Source organism: Notolepis coatsorum (assembly GCF_963971535.1).
Source record: "Notolepis coatsorum genome assembly, chromosome: 10".
NCBI lineage: Eukaryota > Metazoa > Chordata > Actinopteri > Aulopiformes > Paralepididae > Notolepis > Notolepis coatsorum.
Genome location: NC_140174.1, coordinates 62207824 through 62224654, shown reverse-complemented (window position 1 = coordinate 62224654; position 16831 = coordinate 62207824). Strand labels below are relative to the sequence as shown.

Sequence of the window (16831 nt, the reverse complement as noted above, 5' to 3'; positions counted from 1 at the left end):
GTAAAAGTGTAATGACACAGCTTTGTGCATGGCCCCCGGACACACACACCTCTCTTGTTTCCTGTCACTTTCCACTGTTATAAAGCGGAAATACCACTACCGTATTCTTTTTAAGAAGTAAAATAAAAAAAATTTGGTCCAATAACCAAATCTAATATAAATGAAAAATGCAACTGCCAGTCGCTTCTAATTCCTGCCCGCCGGACTTTCCACTGGGGCGTTCTCCCTGTCTCCTCCACCACCAACCAACAAAATAATTCAATTATGCACCAAAATGACCGATTTTGTCAAGCCATCCCCTCTCTGCTCAGCTGCTGCTGCGTGAGTTACATGTTCTGCACATATCATCATGGCTACAGGACTTCCCCTGTTGCCTATAATTAAAGACACACTTTGATGTTTAAAATTTTAGTCACTTGTCATATCATGGATCTATCATACCTCCATTGGTTTGAATCCAGGTGATGACATTTGTTGCATGTAATCAACCCCCCTCCCAACACACACACACACACACACACACCTATGTGTTTTTGATGGTGTTTTGCTAGGGCTTTAAAGATGCTACAGATAACATTCAGCCACTAGATGTCACACTAGAGCACCATCCAATCAGGTGCATTCCACATGGGTAAATGGGAAGTAGGGAGGGGATACATGCATATGATGCACCATTATCATATAAACAACATGCATTTTGGACCCACACATTGTTTTTTAAATTGTTATTATAAATTAATTAATGAATAGGGAAAAGCAATACTTTTATTCCACAACTTTCTAAAAGCTCTGTGGAGGGATGCAACAGTTGCAATCGGAGAATCAAGAAAAGAGAGCGGGGTTCCCATTATCTAGGCAAAGATTCAATGCATCATTAAAACGGATGTAAAAATAAATGCCTAGTGGAAAAAATTTATTACTGTACATCTCAATCATTTCTGTCAGATGACACCCAACTATTGTCTGATCATCATTACTGAGCCTGTAATGATCAAAGTGATTAACTGAATCGGTATGAGTCTAGCCTGTAACATTCACTGAATCTGTGCTCAGTATCAGCCTACTTGTAGGCGTTGTTTTATACACGGAATCAAGAAATTATTATAATAAAAAGAAATATATATATATATATATATATAGAAAGTTGGTCCTAGGGCTGGCCTGTCCTCAACTAAAGCAATTCCTAGTCGACTGATCAATTGTAAATTTTTTGTTTTCCACATGCAATAAGGCAGTTTAAAAACCATACTTAGCAAAATCTTGGTTGACTAAGACCGAACCAACCAATTAATAAGGGGGCGTGGCAGCCCTGCTAGATCCACCCTTTACTAAAATCCTGAGGGCCTAACATTACGCCTTGAACACTGGCTCACTTCTACAATAACCTCTGGTCTCATTGACTGTCTGCCATGTTCATACGAGTTCCTGCCACACTGGTACTCGGAGTAATCATTCCTAGAAGAAACATTGCATAACAGTCACAACCTTGGATACACTGCCAACTGTTGCCAACACAGAAAACACGTGTGCTGTGCACTCACTCACACACACACACACACATGCAATTAAACACATGCAGTCTCTCAGTGCAGACTAGGGCTGAACGATTAATCGATTTTAAATCAAAATCGCGATTTGGAAGGATGCAATTGTCAAATCGCAAAAAAAAAAAAAATATCGCAAAAAGAATTTACTTTTTTTTATACATTTATTTACCCAGGAAGTCCCATTGAGATACAATATCGGTTTGGGAGAGGGAGGTAAGGGGTTTTAGATTGTGTGTTGTGAAGTTTAGACTTCAGAGAGGGAGTGTAAAGTACAGAAAAAAAGGTACCGTTGGGTACCGGTATCGATTCCCAGGTAAAAAAAAACATTTTCAGGCTCGGTGTCCCGAAAAGACCCATGCGTAGGCCAGATGCAAGCCGCATTTTACAATAAACCTCTGTGGGGCTGCTTAAAAAAATTATAATCGCAAATTTTATCGCAATCGCAATATCTGTCAGAAAAATCGCAATTAGATTATTTCCCAAAATCGTGCAGCCCTAGTGCAGACTGCAGACACAGACACACATTGACAAATCTGCCCCTCGTTCCACTACAGTCGTTATGGAAGGAGACTCATCAACTGAAACTAAAAGCACTGGACAAATAAACCGTTTCAGTTGCCATTGTGTGTTAATGACACATCCTATCCTGAAACAATCGGGGGGGGGGGGGGGGAACCATGCTGTATATTTTCAGAAGGTTCTTCCCAGCAGGACTGGGAGAAGCAGAAACAGTACTTCAATGTAAGGCTGTGTGATATACTGAAACTCTACCCATACTAGGGCCGGGCAATTAATTATGACTTTTGTCTTAATGGAGCAGCCCTAACCCATAGCGACATTATGATATGAATCTCTTATCAACTTCATTGTGCCCATGTAGAGATATGTTAGGGAATGTATAGCGGTATAGCCCCTTTCGGGACTGTGATGCACCGAGTGAATACACCGTCCCTTATACGACCATTGAAAACCATTGATCACAACGCAGGCGCATCATGCACCCAAAGCCGGAAATAAAGCCGCTTTGAGCAGTGTTGACCAGTTTATAAAAGTTATTTAAAATGTTTATTAGCAATGCCGAGCTTTCAAAACCTAGCATTTGTCTGTCCGAAATCCTCATGCAACTGTGAGTACCTTTGAAATTTCTTTGCGACAAGCGTTTTGATAGAGAAAAGCGACAGATTGTATTTTTCAATGGTCGTATAAGGGACTGTGTATTCACTCGTCCAACCATCACAGTCCCGAAAGGGGCTAGGGAATGTATTCCTGACCTCTACTAGTCTACTTCTATCTCACAAATAGAAGCTTTGCTGTCAACATCGCCAACTGCTCCTCCCCCTCAACCTCCCTCTCCTGTGGGGTCCCACAAGGGTCCATCCTTGGCCCGATCCTGTTCTCCCTTTACATGCTACCCCTTGGTCCAATCATTCAGAAGCACAACATCTCTTTTCACTGTTATGCTGACGACACACAGCTTTATGTTTCCCTGAAACCCAACAACCAGTCTCTACTTAACAGTCTCATATCCTGCCTGGATGATGTTAAATGTTGGATGGCACAAAACTCTCTACAACTAAATCAAAACAAATTCGAAATAATCCTCTTCGGTCCCCCAGACGCTGTCACCACCCTTACCAACAGCCTTGGCAACTTGTCCTCCCTGGTCAAGCCGTATGTCAAGAACCTAGGTGTCATTTTTGATCCACAATTTAAATTTGACAGAGAAGTAAACTCAGTGGTAAAGGCATGTTTTTTCCAACTACGCACCATTGCCAAACTCAAAGCCCTTCTCTCCCCTGCAGACCTTCAGAGAGTCATCCACGCCTTCATTTCATCTAGATTAGACTACTGCAACTCCCTCTATATAGGCATTAACCAGTCTTCCCTGTCCCGCTTACAACTGGTACAAAACGCTGCTGCCAGACTGTTGACCGGAACCCGCAAGAGAGACCACATCACCCCTGTCCTTGCCTCCCTTCATTGGCTCCCAGTACGCTACAGGATAGATTTTAAGGTTCTCCTATTTGTTTTTAAAGCCCTTAATGGTCACACACCCTCCTACATCTCAGACCTCCTATCCCCCTATTCCAACACCAGGTCCCTCAGGTCAGCCGATCAGAGGCTCCTGACAGTCCGGAGGTCTAACCTCAAGCTCAGGGGGGGCCGTGCCTTTGCTATCGCAGCCCCTGAACTGTGGAACAGCATCCCCACCTCCATTAGGCTCGCCCCCTCGATAGATGCCTTCAAATCGAGGCTCAAAACCCACTTCTACCTACTAGCCTTTCCCGTTCACTGACTCATGCCCTGTTTTTCTATGTGTTTGCCTGTGTGCCCTCTTAAAACGGAGTGTGATTGTTGTCTATATGTATCTTGTGTATTTACCCTCTGTACAGCACTTTGGTTGACACGCGTCATGTGAAATGTGCTTTATAAATAAATTTGATTGATTGATTGATTGATTGACTAGTCAGTCTAGTCTAGTGGATGCTTCATTTTGTTCCCCATTCAAATGAATGTACAAACAACAACCAAATTCCGTGTTGACTAACAAACCTTAATACGTTGACAGAGGACCAACACAACGGATAATGTGATGTTTGTGCGCTGGTGTTTAAAAACGTTTAATTTGTTATTACCAAGGTAAATGTATAAACCGTGATATCGATTTCAGCTCATACTGCTTAGCTCTACTTTAACCCTTTCACTACCACACTACAGACCAGACCTGGGCATTGTACGGCCCGCGGGCCGTATGATTCTGACCGGCCCGCGAAAGATTACATGATAATTACATTTTATTTTTTTTTTTTTATTTTTTTTTATATTTTTATTTATTTAATTTTTTAACTTTTTTCTTTTCATGTCAACGTTCACACGCACAATATACGCTTAGGAGACATGCTCAGAAGATGTTGGTTCTCTTTGGATCCACCTACATATGTGAACAGACATTCTCAGTCATGACGTTTACCAAGTCCAGGTACAGATCTCTCTCACTGATGAACATCTGGCAGCTGTGCTTCGCATCTCCACCTCAGACATGCAACCTGACTTTGATGGACTTGTTAAAGCTCAACAGAGACTGGATTTCTCACACTGAATGAAAAAAAAAGAACTGAAGAACACTAAAATGTGGAAATATAACAAGTGAAATGGGACACTTGATATTTTTTTTTCTTTTTTTTGCACAGTTCTGAAAACATTAAATGTTTAATATAGGCATGTAAAGTAAAAAAGGCTACAAAACTGGGACACTTTTCTTTACACAGTTCAGTGACATGTCTTGTTTATTTTTGCTATAAGATGATGTGATGTCTTTAGAAAGCTAAGAAAATCCTTGTTTCAATAGTATATGAAACTCAAAATGCCCTTTGTTATTAATGTTTCACATTTTGTTTATCATTTTGGAAATAAATTCTATTTGAATAAATTATATTTTTGAAAGCTAACCTCACCTTTTAATTGCCAAATAATAACATACACTCTTACCAGGGGTCAAAACAATGCCATTTACTGCTTTTTATATAGAAATAAAATGTACCGGTATATTATGCATAATTGAGTTTGGAATTTTGGCCCAGCCCCCCAACATATTTTCAGTTGCTCATTCGGCCCCCTGGGAAAAATAATTGCCCACCCCTGCTACAGACGGTTAACAGTCTGTAGTGTGGTAGTGAAAGGGTTAACCTTCTGTATTGTCGCAGTGAAAGGGTTAACCATTGGTAGTAGTGTGGTAGTGAAAGGGTTAAAGGTGTTCTGGCAGAGATCCACCACACAGAGGTATGCATTAGGGCGGCTGGGTGATATGGCCAAAATATCTCACCATATTTTCCACAGTTTTGACGGTATAACGGTCAGGGGAGGAAACTAACTTTTTGGCTTACCAGCCAACTGGCGAGTATCTGATTTTTTTTACCAGACAAACAGATTTTTTACCAGCCAAAGAAAAATCGCTAATTGTGATAATTACTTCTTTGTATGTCTTCGTCTAAATTGATTTTCAATCATAGTAATAATCACACCGTGTCTCTACTCTTTAAAATATTTATTAGCATAAAACATTAATAACAGTGTCTCTACTCTTCACAATATTAGCATAACACATATTAACATGAAAGAGGGATCTATTCTGGACTGGGTTGGGCTGAACTGGGCAGTGAAAGATGCTGGGTTGGACTGGGTTGGGCAGTGAAAGAAAAAAACCGAAGTATGTTGTGAAGTGTATAGATAGATGTGAAATGTATAGATGTAGCAGTACTGTCTATCTGTATGTCGTGTATGTCATATGTTATGATGAATTGAAAATGGGGGGACCCTGATGTAAACAAGACGAAAGTCTTTCTCTGGTCTGCATCCCCTTAACAATTGTGTGTATTGAGCCGTACTGTATTGTACCCATTCTGCAATCTGTTAATAAAGTTTTCAATCAATCAAGTTAACTTTGAACCTTGGTTGTCAAGCCAATGTTGTGTATGCATCCGAGTGTTCACTGTGCCTTTAAGACGGCACGGTGGCCTTACGACTAGGGATGCACCGATATGAAAATGTGCCACCGATACCGATACCGATTGTTCAACTAACACAATCGGCCGATACCGATATTTGTGGCAAAATATTTTTTTTAAATATTTTTTAAATATTAATTTTTTTTGTAATATTTTTTTTTGTAACTATTTTTTTTTTTTTATGAAACTACTGTATATTTGTCTTACAAATTGTGCTCACCGATATGAACATAGGCCTCTTTACTTACTTAAAAAAAGGAAACATCAAGAAATAGCACTATCTCTCTCCTAGAGCCATATGAAATCCGCGTTCACGGAATCGCGGACGGAATCGCGGAATTAACCAATAAAAATGGAATCAACTGCAAAACGTGGAATATTGCAGAATTTGGCCTAATCTGGACTGAAATTCCGTTTTTGGGTGGAACGCTTGGTGCACACGCGACCGGGGAGGCGGACGCTAGAGCAGGTTACACATAGGGCTGGGCGATATAACGATAACGATAAATATCGCGATATATTTTAATAATCGATATCGAATAAAATAATCGAAAAATCGTTTTTTTTTTTTTTTCTGCAACAGGGCAGTTTTAAAACCAGAGACAGTGGACAGACTTGTCTTTCTTGCCTGCAACTTAAAGTAATGGCTTTGCTTGTCCAAATGACAATACTGACCAAATTCAGATTTATTTTTCTCTTGTCCATTTATTTTGTTTGCTTTCTAATTTAAAATACATTTTGAAACCGTCTGTACACAGTAGGCTATGTGTGCTAGCAGAACTAGACTCCAGTCACGAGTCACAGTGCACATGTGCGGTGGTTTGTCCACCAAAAAAGCGCCAAAAGATCGAAAATAAACTAGCAGAGCCAGAACTGTTCAACTCCTCTGGAGCCACAGCCAGCAGAGAAGCCGGTTTACTTTAGCTTTTAAACCAGCTGCAGCCTGAGAACTGGAGTGTGAGGGGATGTAACACTAAAGATGGCGGCAATGACAAAGAATTGCTGCAAAATAAACATACATCTGTTGTTAAAAAAAAATAAAAAAATGTATACTTATAACAATTCGATAATTATCGATATAGAGAAATAAAATAAAATTATCATATCGTTATCGCCCAGCCCTAGTTACACACAACACAGCAGTCTCCAAGCGTCTCGCTGCTTCGGTGTTAACATCGTCAAGAAATTCCCCAATAAGCCCTCAATTCAGAGCAGAGCAGTATCCTAATGACTTTTTTTTTTTTTTAAACTTTGACCAGTCAGCTGGTTCTTTTAGCGTTTATCGCTTTTTCATCACATTCATACTTGGTCAAGTTCGACCGACAGAAGCAGGCTGAAAGGGTTCAGATGGGGGGGAAGACACTCTGGGAAAGGCACGGCTGCCGTCCGGGATTCGAACTCGCTCAGCCCCAGATCCGTGACGAGCACGGTTGTCCACGGCGCTGAAATAGCACTCGCGGTACGTGGTGAGCTACTGGAGCTCCCCTCCTAATGACTTTTATGCCTCCGGCGATAAGGTGTTTTGCTAATTCTGTCAACGTTCCGTGGACTGGAGCCACAAAAACACTTGCGACACTATTGTGATTAAATAGCTATAACGTTAGGACATGATAGCTTCTTGCTAAATCTAGTGCATTTGTTTAATGCAAACGATTGTCATTATACACTGCCCTTTATAATCTAAATAAACTTAAATAGCTATGAAACGTTACAGTACATAGGACTATAGATGGAAATGATAGCTTCTTGCTAAATCTGGTGCACTCATCCATTTGTTTAATGCAAACGATTGTCATTATACACTGTCCTTTATAAATGAAATAAACTAAACTAAAGGTGCCTAAATTATGCATTACTATATTTCATCACAATAAAATAGATATAGCTAGGCTACTGACATTGTGATAATGTCAGTAGTAGCTAGCTGTATCTATTGTTTACACTTGAAATGTGTATTTTTATTTTGTCACAATATTATTTGAAAAGTATTGTGTAAAATGTAACTGTATTTCTGAGTTGCAGCACTTAAAAACATTAAATTGACTGTTATATCATATTCAATTGTAGACATTTATTCATTCCCACTTATTAGACACTATTTCTGATGGTAAAATGAGCATAAAAAGCAAAATACAGAATTCTGAAATATTAAAACGGAAAAAACGGAATTTGGGAAAAAATAAAATGGAATTTGGAAAATAATAAAACGGATTTCATATGGCTCTACTCTCTCCCAGTATGTTCTGCAGGGCTGCAGCTAGATACTAGTTCTCCCAGCATGGTCTACCCTGCTGGGCTGCAGCGAGATACTATTGTCTCAACCAATGACATTTTGATTGACAGTCGATTCTGCCAATTACGTCACACACCGCTTGCACCCGCCTCTGCTGTTACCACCAATCGGCAAGCGTGTTGCATTTTTTACCTCTGCTTTTGTCCGCCATTGATTTTGACAACAGAGGTTTTCTAGAACAACAACACGGCACGGCGCGCAACCGACGTTTAGCTTTTAGCTCCGCAGGATGACTTAAATGAGGCATAATGATTTTACTGCAACTAATGTTATAATAAAACAAAGCCTTTCTATACATGTCTGATTGAAAACGTTATTAACAGATTGCAGAATGGGTAAAACTCAGGGCTCTGTGAGCAACGGAAGGAACTGAGCTAGTATGAATGCTTGCTACGTTCGGGTAAATAATATGCTGATGTTATGAACGTGTAACACTAACTATATAATGTTAATGCCACAAAACGAATGCCTTGTTAATCATAAGTAGTAACTTTGATGCAGTAGCTTGTGTGTGTGGGGGGGACTGCCCGGACTGGGGACGGCAGCTAGTATGAACGCTTGCTACATTCGGGTAAATAATATGCTGATGTTATGAACGTGTAATACACTAACTATATAATGTTAATGCCACAAAACGAATGCCTTGTTAATCATAAGTAGTAACTTTGATGCAGTAGCTTGTGTGTGGGGGGGACTGCCCGGACTGGGGACGGCGTTGTGGAGGTCGCGAGTGAACTTTTTTTTTTCTTGACGCTACACAAATTGATGGATATTTATCGGCTACTGCCATCGGCACATTCGAGCTTATCGGCCGATAGGCCGAAATCAGTCAACAAGGCACTTATCGGCCGATACCGATACCCGACCGATACATCGATGCACCCCTACTTACGACAGTGCTGTGAAGTACCGTCAAGTGTTGTGGTAACGTCAGTTGGGTTGGTCTGCTGTTGTGCACTGGTTGAGATAATCCCTTTCGTGACTGCGATGTGCAAGCCAGGGGCTTTTGAGCATGAAATTAAATGTCTAACCTTACGTCGTAGTCCGGTGCATTTTTGGAAACATTATAGTCATAACAGATACACCTAGCTAACATGGGGCTGGCTGCTTTGAGCACACGCGCACACGGGGCTAACGTTAGCTAGCAAGCAGCTCTATAGCTAAAACTCTAACTAGAAGCTAACTACTGTACAGTACTTCCAATAAACTAACATACACCTCTGTGATTTAAATGTGTCTTTGCCTTAGACTCGAGGGTTGTACTAGGGTTGGATGCAGTTCCCCGTTGGTCAGTCTGTCTGTTTTCCCATCTTCTGTGTTTAACGTTATCTGTTTGCGAGTGCTTCCTTGACTGATAGCCAGTACCGCAGGACTTTTATTCAACATTCTATATTTCTGCAGGTTGGCCAGTACTGCGGGAACTTTTATTAAACATTATATATGTACGCGGGTTGGCCAGTAATGCAGGAACTTTTATTAAACATTATATATGTCCGTGGGTTGGCCAGTACTGCGGGAACTTTTATTAAACATTATATATGTCGCGGGTCTTGTGCAGTGCTCTCATGGCACTGTCAACTCGCCAGACTGGCGAGTGGTCTTCATGAATCACTCGCCAAACGTAAAAGATACTCGCATTTGGTGAGTAAAGTGGCCTAATTTCCTCCCCTGATAACGGTATTTCATTTTCCAGTACAATTTATAATGTGATAAGGCATATTTTTATGTCATTATTTTGTAATACAAAATATGGTGCCATTTCATTCAAAATGTTTTTTTTTTTTTTTTTTTTTTTACTTTTTCTCCCATTTTTTTTTCTTCTCCCATCCCAATTTCTTATTGTCCAATTCTACCCTCCCCTGTCTCGAACGCTGTTAGGCCATGCCTCCCACTGGCCGGCTGCAATGTGGACGAAGCCTTGCATCACGTGTGCCCTCTGGTACACGAGGAGGCAGCCATCGCATCTTTTCACCTGCACAGTGCGATCTCTCAGCGGCGAGGGTCTGCGCCGTGGGAGGGACACGCCGTCCCTGTTGCTTCCTGATTGTGCTGCGCAGGCGCACCAACCGACCTGTAGGAGTCGCTGTCCACAACGTCCGATCCCCACCCACCAGCTTCCCACCCCTAACACTGCCAATTGTGTTAGTATGAACGACCACTGACCAGCCAAGCTGGTAGCAATGCCGAGAGCTGGGCTCGAACCCAGCATCTCCTGCATTAGTGGCGAGCGCCTTGCCCACTGCACCACTTAGCCGCCCCTAAAATGGTATTTTCTTTTACATTTATAATACTGCAGCAAGGACACGTTTTTTGATTGATTAAAGATGGTATAGTAAAGATGTATACTTTTGCATGGATCAATGTATACCTCCATATTTTGTATACCTCCCAGCCCCTAGTATGCATTCATAAACCTGTCACAGATACATACACATTTTCACATTTCATTGTAAATTAAGACTAATTACGGTGTAATTTGCTTGTGTGTATGGGAGGGGGGCAAATATCATATCAAAATTAATAATAGGGTTGACCCGAATGCTTTGAAGCTTCAGTCGCTGCAGGGCTGTACGCTAAGCTTTTTCACTAGGGGCACACTTGCCCCTAAATGAGAAATTTAGGGTGAAAAAATATTTTTTTATGGGCAAATTTTTAAATAACAATTTTACCATTATTTATATCGATTGTTTTTGTTTATCTTATCGTGTGTTGTCATGTATGTTTATATGTTTGTTTTAAAAAAGAATAAAAAAAAAAAATACAAAAAAAAAAAAAAAAATAAAAAAAAAAATTTTATATAATTTTTTTTTTAATAAAATATATATATTATATAATCATACTTGTAGTTGTATCATCTGCGAGACATCGCCACCACGCAACAAGTCAAAATGCTCGCTATATGCAACCAGCTCCACTGTCTGTGTGTACTCGAGTAGCCTCCAGCTACGGCCAGGATTCTCCGGCGCTGCAGCTGGACCCTATTGACTATATTCAGCGTGCCCTCAGCTCGAATAAGCATCGACTCAGTGTTATAAGACATTGATATCAGGAGCTATCTGAACTATTTAGTTTAATGGGACGTTTCGTTTTGAACAGTAAGCTAACGCGAGCTATCATGCACTACTAGACTTGCTGAAGCATTTGTTGATATCAGTAGCTAGCCGGCTGGCAGGCTCACCGAGGTCCCAGTGTCCCACTAGAGACTAGTGTTTACAACAGCCACGGGTGCGGGAGGAGCAGCAGACGCCGCAGCTCTCTCCGTGTGTCCGAGTTCAGTTCAGTTCGGCTCACTATAGGAGGTCGAACGCGTCGAAAATATGAAGCAATACTAACTTTACTTTTCTTCATAGCTAAATCAGACAGTCAGCCAGTCTATCAGAGTGAGTGCTCAGTCGATTGTTCCCGCTGATCATACCTGCTGAGTGCTCACTGCTCAGCTCGCGTGAGTGACGTCCTCGCGTCATCACACGCCTTGGATAATTTAGGAGTGAAATGCGAATGCAAGGCTTGAAAGCACTACTCGCAAGCCCGCCCCCAGATAATATTTACCAATCGCAACGGCCAATTAAAAGGGGCAATTCGCGATCATCTCATCGCAGTGTACAGCCCTGCGCTGCCATGACAGGGCTCTACAGTGCGACCATATTGCTCGCATATGCCCCTAAAAATATGTGTGTGCGAACATGAAAAATCAATTACTCGCACGGCGTGCGACTCAGTGCAGATTACAGCCTCATTCGTTATTTTTTTTCTCTGCTGCGAGAATCGTTACCAAACTACAAGTCCCACAGTTCACAGCCGCATAAACGTTCCAATCACAGTAGAGTTTCCTGTGGTCACGCGACTGGAAACTGATCAGCGTCACTGTCTGAGTCAGACAATACAGCCATGTCGAAGCCCATTCATTTTTATTTTGCGCGAAAGATACCGGAGAATGAGAAGTCAGGTGAGGCAGCTCATGTTACAGAGGTGATAGTTAACGTTAACCAAGATACTGACACTAGCCAGCATGCTAGCGAAGTTGGCCAAGCTAGCGAGGCTACACCCACTGTAGCACCCAATGTAGCCACTGTAGCTAGCGAAGCTACACCCACTGGAGCCGGAGGGAAGACATACAAATTTAACGTGAATTGGCTAAACATTTTCCCATGGCTAGAGTTCGAAAACAATGTCATGTTTTGTAAATATTGCAAAGTAGGATTGATGCATTGCGATGCATTGTTACACCCCTACAACTGGCCCACTGTGTATGTGTGCAAGCGGTGTGGCAATAGGGTCTAGCTGCAGCGCCGGACGGCCAGAGTGCAAGTGGTGTGACGTCGTAATTGGCAGAATCGACTGTCAATCAATGGTCTACCTGACACACAAACACATAAACAATGTTTCTGTACTGGAGGTGTACAGTATTTCAATAGGCAACCCTGAAAGGATTATTTTTCTAGAAGAGCAACACTAGCTCCCCCCTCTACTGATGGCCCTGGTTGTAAAGCCAGTGTCTCCTTTTTGTTCAATGTCACTGCCTTTCTTATTAGGCCTAGTTGTTGGCTACTACAACTTTGCCACAGTAGGCATTAATCACTTAATTAATAGTTCAAATGTCTGTGTCCCATTCCCGTTTGCACACGCAGATGATACACGCACACAGTGGGCCAGTGACTTTGGTGGTATGTGCTATTGCACAGATGTGTGTCCCGTTCCCATTTGCACATGCAAGCACAGTACAAATATACATTTATTTTTGGGGGGAAAAAAAACTCTTGTTACTTGAAATATTTTCACTGTGCTCCTAAATATTTTTGGGTGATCCTAAATTTCTTTGTGTGCTCCTAAATTTTTTCATTTAGGAGCACCTGTGCCCCTAGTGAAAAAGGTTAGCGTAGAGCCCTGCATGATAATCTATGTTTTCTTTGCTTTTGGTTGTTGTCGTTTTTTGTTCGATTTTTACCCCTCCAAGAAATATGCCTACTACAATCAGCATAAGAAATAGCTTATAGAAATAATAATCCAACCTTCATTTTGAGAATCCGTTCTTCTCAGACAATGACATCATACAAACTTTCAGAAAACACGTCTCTACCTCACAGCGCACTGACACTCCTGTGTGAGAAGGATGAAGCTTAGATTATTCTATGATAATAAAATTACTACTGAAGCTTCGAAGCCCAAAAAATGGTAACGGACTGTTTAATAATGATGTTGTGATCTGATATTTTGGCTTCATCACACAGCCCTATTTTCCAAAATAATTTTACACAGCGCATAATGATGTTGTGATCTGATATTTTGGCTTCATCACACAGCCCTATTTTCCAAAATAATTTGACACAGCTGCATCAGGTCAAGAATGAAATCCTATCGATCGACATTACCTTACGAGGATTTACAGATTACAATGTTCAGGCAGTGCTGTAATTCACAAGGTTATATATGAGCAACATTCTGAAGCAGCAACTGACTAAATATGACCAAACCATTCCTCACAGCGTGGTGTGCCATCCATCCAGTGATTTTGTACCACTTTGCACGACCCTCTCTACTAAAAAGGCAATACTGGCCAATCTTCATTGTCTCAAAAGGACTGCTGCATCTAGGAACCCTGTCTTGGCTCTGCTTTTGCACCAAATCAAGCAAATCAAGCCTCTCCAACTACCCTGTGGACAAACAACGACTGTCCTTTGAGCCAAGAAATTACTGAGCAACACAAAGTGAACCACTGTGTGAATGACTCGACGGTCGACACGACAGTCAGTTTGACTCCAAAGCACTTTTTAATTAAGATGCATTCATACCAATCCAAAATGATGCCGTTCATAATAATACATTACAGACCGTACGATTCCATTATGCTGCGTTTCTGCTTATTAGACGTTCAAGGGATATGGGGCCAATAGCTGGGCAAGATTTTAAACCTGGAACACAATTTATCATTGCAAATATTTCAAATTCAGAAATCAATGAAATATTTTTTAGCAGAGAGCTGTTCCAGAAGAGACAACTCGTCCAAAACCATTGGCGAGGCAACAAGCACTGATTGAAGAAGAGGAAATTGGAACCATCACCCAGCCAGTTTTTACGTTTGAGTTGTCCGTTTAACAAGTCTGACTGGCTAATATTAGATCACCTAATGTATTAGGGTAGTATGCTATGCACCGGCCATGTAGGCTACAGATGATGCAGTATAAATGTTAGCGCGGGAAGCATGCTCTATTTGAATGGTTATCATGCACAGAAATGATAATTGGGAAAATAAACAGTTAGATGACATCCGGCTAACTTTACATCCAAAGACACTTGTCTGATAAGCTTAGAGCGCTAAAGATGCCTGTATTCCAAGTTTTCAGTTTTCCACATCTGGACATTTATACTTACAAATGTGAGTTTCCAAGTGCACATTTCTAGATGTAAAAAAAAAAGTGATTCAGGTCTATGTCTGCTAACGAGGCTGAGCTACCTACTTGGCAGTGAATCACATCGAACGCACAAACAAAAAAAGGATACAGGTCAAGTCCAGGTCAAATCCGTCCTCCTGGTACCGCCTCTTGTTTCGGCTCACTATCTCCTTGATAATGGCAGCAGCCATATCTGTGGCTGAGTTCTTGAAGGTCCGCAGATTAATAGTAGAAAGTATTGTGGCCTCCTTTTGTATGAACCGCTGCCAATAATTTCTCCCTCCTCGGTTGGTTTGTGTCACTCCTACTCGACCAATGGATACCAAAGTGGGGTCTGGGGACCACCAGGGGTCTTTGTGGGGGTTCTCGGGGGCCCCCAGCAAAGTGAGGAGTAGATTAATTTCACTGTTTCGTTCACTAGAAGTTAGCCCAGTGAGAGATGGTATAAGGATAGAGACATTTCACGGAATGTTTAGAATGCCCATATTTCCTTCATGTTGGAAGAAACAATGGTTGCTAATACTATGTGTAAAACAACGGTTGCCGTTTTGATTTATCAGAAATATATGAACACATTTTTATATTATTACTGGATCTTGTAAACAAGTCACAGTGGAATAGTAATACCAAGCTTTTCCAACGTTTTACCTGTTGTCACTGCACATAATTAGGCATTTTCTTTTGAAAGTGGTTACCTATGGTTACAGGCAGCCATGTTGGAAGAAATAACTACATACATATTCTGGCTCCACTTTCCCCAGACAAGTAATAATGGGTATACTAACATAATGTTAATAACGCCACGAAGATTCTTAGATAGGCTGGGGGGCACATCTGGGAGAAAATCTATACGGGTCTGTGTGGTTAAATGTGCATCTATTGGGGGGGGTCCTTGTCAAGAAAAAGTTTGGCAACGTTAACGTTACCTCTGTCCTGATGCTAGCTAGCTATCTTGGAGCTAACGTAACCTGCCAACACTACTTACAACGTATCTTATTTTAATTCAATGTTAATAATTTATCAATTATGTTTAATATGTTTAAATAAATAAAAAGGGACTATCCTAGTTGGGGGATATGTCCTATCCCCCCCAACTCGGATGTCGGGGATGTATGCTACCTGTGCTAGTCGGCCCTGCTAGTCGACACAGCTAGTCGGGACGTCGCAGCTGGTTGCCGGGTTACAGAACCAAGCGAGCTCGAGGCCTTGCCCCTTCCTCCACCGCAGGCCCCTCGCTGCTGCTTTCAGTTCTTCTGCAGGTCCCAACGGTTTGAAACGAAACCCTCCACGAGACCACGACAAAATGTGCACAGCGTAATCCAGCTCTCCCCCCTCCAAAAAATGCCTCCTATTAATCCAACATAGTTATTCCAAATCCATGATTTCGCCAACGACGCCGTAATTGAAGGTAGATTTGCGGAAAGAAAAATCTCCCCGTTGGTTGGTTGGTCTGGAGAAAAGAGAAGAGCGTCTGTCTTTCTACACAGTACACACACACACACACACACACTCACTCACTCATACACGTACACACACACGCACGCACACACACACGTAATACACACTCTCACACACTACTGACTACTAGCCTGCCGCTAATGTCACGTTCCATTCAAAGTCGGAGGTCGGAACTTCCTAGTTGGAAAATCGGAATAAAGGCCTTTCATGGAATGCTTTGAATGCAAAAAATGTTGTCCACCACATTGGAAGAAACAACGGTTGTTATGTGCAAAACAACGGTTGGTATCTGCTGATATATGAGAAATATATAAACAAACATTTTTATTCTAGGTCTTGTAAACAAGGCACAGTGGTCATAAATGTATAGATGTAGCAGTACTGACTATCTGTATGTCATGTATGTCATATATGTCCTGATGAATTGAAAATGGGGGACCCTGATGTAAACAAGACGAAAGTCTTTCTCTGGTCTGCATCCCCTTAACAATTGTGTGTATTGAGCTGTACTGTACTGTACCCATACTGCAATCTGTTAATAAAGTTTTCAATCAATCAATCAATCAACAGTAATATCGTGCTTTTCCAACATTTTACCTACTCAACCACTGCACAGAAATTAGGCCACTGCGTGAAAAA

General features: G+C 41.4%; 1 protein-coding gene across 1 annotated transcript in view; it reads right to left on the bottom strand.

The window, feature by feature from the left end:
• ptenb (phosphatase and tensin homolog B) overlaps positions 1 to 16116 on the bottom strand; it is an 83754-nt gene extending 67638 nt beyond the window's left edge. The window contains exon 1 of the mRNA XM_084322664.1: positions 14844 to 16116. Coding sequence (XP_084178790.1) covers positions 14844 to 14925 — 82 coding nt within the window. The 5' untranslated portion in view covers positions 14926 to 16116. The remainder of the gene's footprint in view (positions 1 to 14843) is intronic.
• Between the last annotated feature and the right edge of the window lie 715 nt (positions 16117 to 16831).